The 7,935-nt window shown below is 45.4% G+C and overlaps 1 protein-coding gene across 1 annotated transcript; it reads left to right on the forward strand.

The window, feature by feature from the left end:
* Positions 1-2,525: 2,525 nt before the first annotated feature.
* LOC141391862 (uncharacterized) lies at positions 2,526-7,724 on the forward strand. Its single transcript, XM_073964552.1, has 2 exons — positions 2,526-6,688; positions 7,670-7,724. Exons 1-2 carry the CDS (start codon positions 2,526-2,528, stop codon positions 7,722-7,724), a joined length of 4,218 nt encoding a protein of 1,405 aa, XP_073820653.1.
* Positions 7,725-7,935: the final 211 nt, after the last annotated feature.

The raw sequence follows: 7,935 nt of genomic DNA on the forward strand, positions 1-7,935 counted from the left end.
ATTCGCTGGCTCTCCATACAATTTGTTTATTGCTTTTACTTTCGTTGGCTCTCCGCACAAAATAACATAGAATATTTCTGTTTTGTTTCGGTTTGGCTTTTGTTCTCCCTCTTTCTGTCTCTCCTTGCGGCATACATATGTACATGCACACACGGTAACCGGTTCTGAGAGGACTCCGGGGGATGGCAAGTGTGGGGCAGAAGGAGGTAGAATTTGTCCAACGCAAGAGAAGAAGTTGAAGTTTTTTGTTAGTCGATTTTTTGATCTCGGAAAGTGTGCCAACGTGCGAGTCAACAAAGTTTGTGTGTGCCAACGAACATTAACTTAAATATTAAATATTAATTGATCTTGTCAAGTTAACTATTGAATATTAGTGTCCCCCTGTCATAGACAGAAGAAAAGAAGAAAAAGTTGAATTATTACTGTGCCCTTAATACCGATTGAATTGGTTGTTTTAAGTTAATTTTAATAAACAAACCAACGGATTGTTGGTGAGCAAAGAAAACGAAAGGTGTTTTTTTTGTGGCTTGTTGGAAATAGGACGGTGTGTTTGTCAACGGCAGCTGGTGTTATTCTAATTGTTCAGTGCTGCCTCCCCGTCCCCCGTTGTCTCACAAGGGGAATCCATTGGTGCGTGCCTAAGTGGCTTAACCGGCATATTAACTCGAGGCCGGAGGTGCAGGTGGACTGAGCTGGCCAGGGACGACTACATCCGTGGTGGCCAGCTTTCGGAAGGTTGGGTAAGTGGCCCAAACATTGGTCCTTACGAAGCCGTTGCAAGGAGTAAATAAGCAAGACGACAAGATATAAATTGGAACAACAGTAAGTACACAAATTTGCCTAGAAAATTGTGTTACATACATATGCGGAAACATTGGCTCGGCTGTTTTCATTTTAAATTTGTCTCAAGGAGAAAATTTTATTAGTTTTTTGGTGACAAAATTAAAAAACACCATAGGTAATTGACTTCTAAGGTTACGTTCGTACGGTTTCTATGTAAATATTGCCTGTACTGTTGTTGTTTTTGTCGCATTTTGGAATCGGCATTTATTATTGTTTGCCTGCACTGCTGATTTGTCTCATTTTGATATTTTATGTTCTGGAGAACATTGTTGTTGTTGGCTCGCTGCGTGTGCGCTGGCGTTGCAGCTCTTATTGCGCTGCCTCTGTTGCGGTGGTAGTGGCCGGGCATTTGACTCGGCGCAGATGGATGTTTGCTCTGGCTGAGTGCATTTGTTGATGTTGTTGTAATCTCACACAAATTGTGTGTGGGATTTGCCTGGCTTGCGTTTGACTCGGCTCTTGTATGCTTGTGCGAGCTGAATCTTTGGGGGTGATTTTGTCAGCGCTCACACATTGTGTGTTTTTTCCTTGTGGTTGGCTCTGTTGGTTGGCAAATAGCTCGCTAGAAGAGAAGTGCGAGTGTAAAAAGCAAAGACAAAATTGACAATTAATTTGTTTTTGTTTTGTTTTGGCTATCCCCACTGGTAAATAAGGTGGTTGATGCAAACAGATGCTTATTGGGACTTTTGGCTCTTGGTGTCTGTATGAAATCTTATGTTGGCTCTCGGTGTCGCAGCGTTAAGAATTTTGGCTTTTTGTTTGTGAACGCTGTGGACGACCAGACGTTAGTCAGTGAAGGCATATTTAATAAAAATTGCTTTACACTGTAAATCGAGATTTATTCTTTGAAAAATATTTGCTATTTGCGAAGGTGAGAACTTTGGTCTTCGAAGAGAACAACGAATATTGTCCCAATAAAATATTGTCCCAATTCCAATTGGATGTTTTTTAAATAAAAAACGATGTTTATATGGAGTGCATAGGCCTGACTTTCAAAAATAAAAGGAATTTATTAGAGAACGACTTCTTTTGTTGAAAACTTTGGCTCAGTCTGAAAGAAATAATCACAATCGACAAGAGTATATTTGATTGCTTCATAATTAAAAATGTTTGGAATTTTTTGCCGATAATTTTGAATTGATATTGGGAAGCTGTTTGTAATTATTTGGCTCTTGGAGTGGATGATGTTGACTCATAGGACATTTTCGAAACATTTGTATGCAATAATTTGAGATTGATGGTTGTGGACATTGTTGGATATTCCCATTGAATCTGTTGACTCGGTGGTTCTTTTGGCTCGCTGGGCGTAAATTGTTGATCCGTTCCGTTGGGTATTCTCATTGGTTCTTTTGGCTCGTGGGGCATAAATTGGTGATCCGTTCCGTTGAGTATTCATTGGCTCTTTTGTCTTGTTGGGCATAAGTGGGAGATTCGATCTTTTTGGCTCATTGTGTAATTGGAATTACGTATTCATATGAAAAGCTGTTGTCACACGTTGGGCCGAAAGTAAATATTTTTCGAGTATTGGTACATATTTCGTTTTGGCTTTGGCTCGACTGCATTTTTTTGGCATCGGCTGCTGTGTTTGCCTTGTGAAAGAGATACATTTTTGGACTGTCACTAATCCGTGGGATTCAATTGTTGATTTTAGTCTCTCGGACGGGTTGATATTTTAATTAAAGATGGCCATGGAGTATTTTTTGCTACAATGTGATGAAATCACATCCTTTGAGGAAGATCTAGTGGCGTCGGATGTATCAATTTATAATGAGGCTGCAGTGGAGGCCGAAAAGGCGGAGTTACAGAGGATATGGTCTGAATGGAGGCATGCTTATAAAAAGTGCACAGAAGATCCAGAATGTGCCAAGAAAAATAAGGAAGTCCTTAAGACAAAAAAGAAGACGGCTCATCACAGCTATATAAAGTGTACAAGTATCCTGGGGGAGAGGATGGAAAAGGTGAAAGTTGTCCCGAGCACTGTTAATCACAGGCCTTCGTCCTCTGTTGTGGTTCCACCGTGTGATACGGAAGTCTTTGAGGGAGATTATCTTTCGTGGCCCAGCTTTCGTGATTTATTCACAGCTATTTACGTGAACAACAAGAAGCTTAGCCCAGTGGAGAAGCTCTTCCATCTTTTCCAAAAGACGAGCGGAGAGGCGAGGGAAATAAATCGCCATATTCCCTTAACGGCGGAAGGATTCACGATTGCATGGGACAACCTACGCAATCAGTATGAAAACAAGAGAATTTTAGTGAATTCGCAGCTGAGGATTCTATTCAATTTGGCCCATTGTGGACAAGAGTCTGCTAGTTGTCTCAAGAAGTTACAGCGGGACGTGACCAATTGTATTTCTGTCTTGGAGCTCTATAAAATTGACGTGAAGTCGTGGGATCCAATTTTCGTCTACCAATGCTCTTCGAGGATGCCCAAACTTACGTTGTCTCTATGGGAGCAGTCTTTAGCAAATAAGACTGAGTTGCCCCGCTGGGATGAGTTGAATAAATTCCTAACGGATAGGTTTCAGGCCTTGGAGAACGTCGCGGACATGACTTCGGCGAATTGTGGGCAACCAAGTCAGGGGTCTCGGCCGAAATCAAACCAGTTTGACAGGTCGAAACAATTTAAAGTCCATCACACGAAGGTGAGCGATCCAAAATGTCGTTTGTGTAAAGGGGCGCATACGTTGAAATCTTGTCCAAAGTTCCTGAGCATGGACTTCAGGGGTAGATTGAACGTAGTGAAGAGGGAAAATAAATTTTTGAATTGTTTGACTATGTCTCAAGCCGTCACATCAAATCAAAATGTTGCCTCGGGTTCGACAAATTCCGCAAATGGTAGGAATTTTCACACATCCGTGTCAAAGAAGACAATGCTTGCCACAGCGTGGATAGAAATTTTGAAGGATGGGGCCTCATACCGGTTCCGTGCATTGGTTGACCCGTGTTCAGATGACACATTTGTGTCTTCTCGGGTTCAGAGAAGGCTGAAGCTACCGACTACTTCGGTCTCTGCAGACATTTCCGGCTTAGGTGGTGGACATCTGACCAAATGCTCGAAGGTTGCCTCAATTACGATTGGCTCTTGTAAAAATTCGTCGTTCGCTCTTGATTTGGAGGCCTACGTTGTCCCAGATATCACTGGAAACATTCCGACCCAGCCGCTGGATGAGATTTCGTTGGCTCGACTACCTGAGTTGGATTTGGCGGATCCAAATTTTTATGAAAGTGGCCCAGTTGATGTCTTACTGGGAGGGAATGTCTATCCCATTATTTTGCTCAGTGGGGTAAAAAAGGGTATTCTTGGCTCGCTATTGGCTCAGGAGACGGTGTTTGGGTGGATTTTGACTGGCCCAGCGACAAATTTGGTCGATCGTCAGAGGATCAGTGTTACATATTGTACCAGGGTTGATGTCAAGGATGAGTTGACCAAGTTCTGGGAGATTGAGGAAGTTCCCAGGGTACCTGTTGTCTCAGTGGATGACCGTAGGTGTGAGGAGATATTCCTATCGACTACAATTAGAGGCCCTGATGGAAGGTATGTGGTGGATTTGCCATTTCGGACAGAGTTGTCTTTCTCAGCCTCGTCCAAATCAAGTCGATATGTGGCTCTGTCGCAATTTTTGCGAAATGAATTGTCTTTGGCCCGAAATCCCGAGCGGAAAGGGAATTACGATGAGGTGATCCTGGAATATTTGGCTCTAGGTCATATGGAGAAGGTCCAAGGTTTAGTAGATTACCAGGACTGTTATTATTTGCCTCATCATGGCGTTTTTAAGCCCGAAAGCGCGACGACGAAGCTGAGAGTCGTATTTAATGCTTCTTGTCCTTCGGTGGAAGGAAAGAGTTTAAATGATGCGCTGTATGTTGGGCCTACGTTGCAAAAGGACATTGTTTCTTTGGTCCTAAATTGGCGGGTATATAAATACGTCTTCAATGCGGATATCACCAAAATGTATCGTCAGATATGGGTGAATCCGGAGCATAGGAAGTATCAGCGTATATTGTTTAGGCTCACTCCAGAAGATGAAATTGCTGATTACCAGCTAAGAACAGTGACGTTTGGCGTCAATTGCGCTCCTTATTTGGCCCTTAGGGCGCTTTTAAAGCTTGCGGATGATGAGAAATATCGTTTCCCTGTTGGCTCGAAAATTTTGCGAAACAACATGTATGTTGACGACGCTTTGGTAGGCGTACATACTGTCTCAGAGGGTATAAAGGCACGAAATTCATTAATAAACATTTTAAAGTCCGCTGGCTTCGAGTTGAGAAAGTGGGCGTCGAATTCCAAGGAGATCTTAAAAGGTTTGGCTCGTTCTGATCTGCTAAGCGATGAATTTTTGGAACTAGGGGACAAAAGTTCTGCGAAAACGTTGGGCATTCGCTGGAACTCTTCAACGGATTCTTTCTATTTCGTAATGGACAAAATAGAGGAGAGAAGTTTTTACACCAAGAGGCAGGTGCTTTCAATTATTGCCAAAATTTTTGACCCATTAGGATGTCTCTCGCCGATAGTTGTCACTGCGAAAATTCTGATGCAACATTTGTGGCTGGATGATATTGGATGGGATGATCCTTTGAAGCCCCTTTCGCTACTAAATTGGAAAGCCTTTGTCTCGAGTTGGGAAGGAATAGGGCAGATCAGTATACCTCGATGGGTGAGATATTTCCCAAATAGCAAGATTGAGTTGCATGGTTTTTGTGACTCATCTGAGTCGGCGTATGCGGCAGCTTTATACCTGAGGGTAGAAGGTGAAAGTTCTGTTGTCTCTAACTTATTGGTGGCTAAATCCAAGGTTGCCCCATTGAAAAGAACTTCTTTGCCTCGTTTGGAGCTTTGCGGCGCACTCCTCCTCGCAGAGTTAGTTGACTCAGTTGTCCCACAGTTGGATCTCCCCAAGGCCACTTTGACGGCCTGGTCGGATTCGACCATAGTTTTGTCTTGGCTCAAGAAACCTTCGTATAGTTGGACAACGTTTGTTGCCAACAGGATTGCTGTTATCCAAGAAAAGATTGGTAATGAATGGCGTCATGTGCCAACTAACGATAACCCGGCAGATTTGGCAACCCGGGTGCGGACTCCTTCGGAGCTGAAGGAATCTCTTTTGTGGTGGCACGGACCAAGTTGGCTCACTCTGCAGAAAGACGAATGGCCCAGTTGCCCCTCTGTACCTGAAACCACCCTCGAAGTAAAACCGACAAAGGTACATCTTGCCCAATCTGCCGTCCCAGATGACGTTCTAGCAAGGTTTTCTCGTTTGTCGACCGCTGTTCACGCTATAGCGTATGTGTTCCGTTTTTTCCGCCGGACGCACCCGTCTACAAAGAAGTTGGCCCGCTTTGAGTCTGCCCGTTTGTCGGCAGAAGAGATAGCTTTCGCTCGATACCGATTGATGTCGATGTCCCAAAGAATTAACTTTCCCCAAGAGTATGACTGTCTCAGCAAGAAGCTACAGCTCGACCCGGGTAGCCCTCTGTTGTCCTTGAATCCGTTTCTTGATCGCCATCAGCTTATCAGGGCAAACGGGCGCTTAGGAAATACGTTGTCTCTGCCTTACGATGAGCGTCATCCGATTATCCTGGCGTACAATAGCCGGTTCGCGGAACTCTATGTGGACCACATCCACCTGCTGACCAATCACGGCGGCATCCAGTTGACTCTAGCCACGACGAGGCTTGAGTGTTGGATTATCCGAGGGAAGAATCTCGTGAAGAATCGCTACCGCAAGTGTGTCAAGTGTGTAATGGCTCAGAAAAAGCGCCAAGCCCAACTCATGGCGGCTCTGCCTCCCGAGAGGACAACCTTTAGCAGACCATTTGCCACCTCAGGTGTTGATTTCGCTGGCCCGTTTGAGATCAAAACGTTTAACGGTCGTGGGTGTCGACTGTCGAAAGGATACATATGCCTATTCGTGTGCTTCGTCACGAAGGCGATCCACCTTGAGTCTGTAAGCGAACTCTCCACCCCCGCTTTTTTAGCTGCGTTGTCCCGATTTGTCTCTCGACTAGGGTGTCCTCTTCACCTCTACTCGGATAATGGCAAAAACTTTGTCGGCGCCGATCGAGAGCTCCGAGCTAATTTTGGGAAGGTTGTCTCAGAGTTGAAGGACGAAGCTGTCGCGAAGTACGGGTTCCAGAAGCTTGAGTGGCACTTCATCCCCGCCGCAGCGCCTCATATGGGTGGGCTTTGGGAGGCTGGGTTGAAAAGCTGCAAAACCCACTTGAAGAAGATGTCGGGTCAAGTCCGCCACACTTTTGAGGAATTTGCCACGATTCTGGCCCGCATCGAAAGTTGTCTCAATTCGAGGCCCCTTAGTCCTTTGTCCCATAGCGTCGATGATCTCGGTGCACTAACTCCGGGACATTTCCTTATCGGAGGACCGCTTCTTGTCCCAGCAGAGCCGGAGCAAGCCGAGAAGACGTCTCTGCAAAACCGCTGGCAGCGGCTGAAGTTGTTGACCCAGGAGTTCTGCGAGCGTTGGAAGTCTGAGTACCTCAAGGAGTTACACAGGAGGACTAAGTGGAAGAGATCTCAGAATGATCTACGATTGGACGATTTGGTGGTGCTTCACAGCGACTCTATGGCTTCAAACGAATGGCGGCTAGGTCGTGTCATAAAGTTGTACCGCGGGCCTGATGATCGTGTCCCGGTCGTGGACCTACGGACTCAGAACGGGGTCATCTCTCGTCCCGTTCACAAGCTTGTATTGCTTCCTCGCTCAGAATAGTTGTCTCAAGTTCTCAGCCCAGCCGATGTTGTCCCATAACTCTCGCATCCAAGTTGTCTCATTAATTATCCCACATAACTACCTCATACTCTCTGTTACAGATGGCCTACAATGAAGAGTACTTGTGCCCCTTTTGCCACGCTCGGCATGGCCTGAGAAAGTGCCGCACCTTCCTGCAAATGCTGCTGAACCAGAAGGCCCTGTGCGTGACCTTCCAGGGGTATTGCGTCAATTGCCTGGGCATGTCCCACAAAGTCGAAGATTGCCCATTGCTAGAGGGGTGCAGAAAATGTCAACTGTCCCATCACACCATCCTCCACGCCATGAACGAGGATACTCACGCCTGGATCAAGATGACGGCGGAGGT

This window comes from Musca autumnalis, unplaced genomic scaffold (assembly GCF_047663935.1).
Source record: "Musca autumnalis isolate F117 unplaced genomic scaffold, ASM4766393v1 scaffold_171, whole genome shotgun sequence".
Taxonomy (NCBI): Eukaryota; Metazoa; Arthropoda; class Insecta; order Diptera; family Muscidae; genus Musca; species Musca autumnalis.

Excerpts from the sequence above, each read along its gene's own strand:
- LOC141391862 (XM_073964552.1), top strand. The coding sequence starts at position 2,526 with ATGGCCATGGAGTATTTTTTGCTACAATGTGATGAAATCACATCCTTT. Across the intron at positions 6,689-7,669 it reads GGTGTTGATTTCGCTGGCCC|ATGGCCTACAATGAAGAGTA; the intron begins GTTTGAGATCAA and ends TCTCTGTTACAG.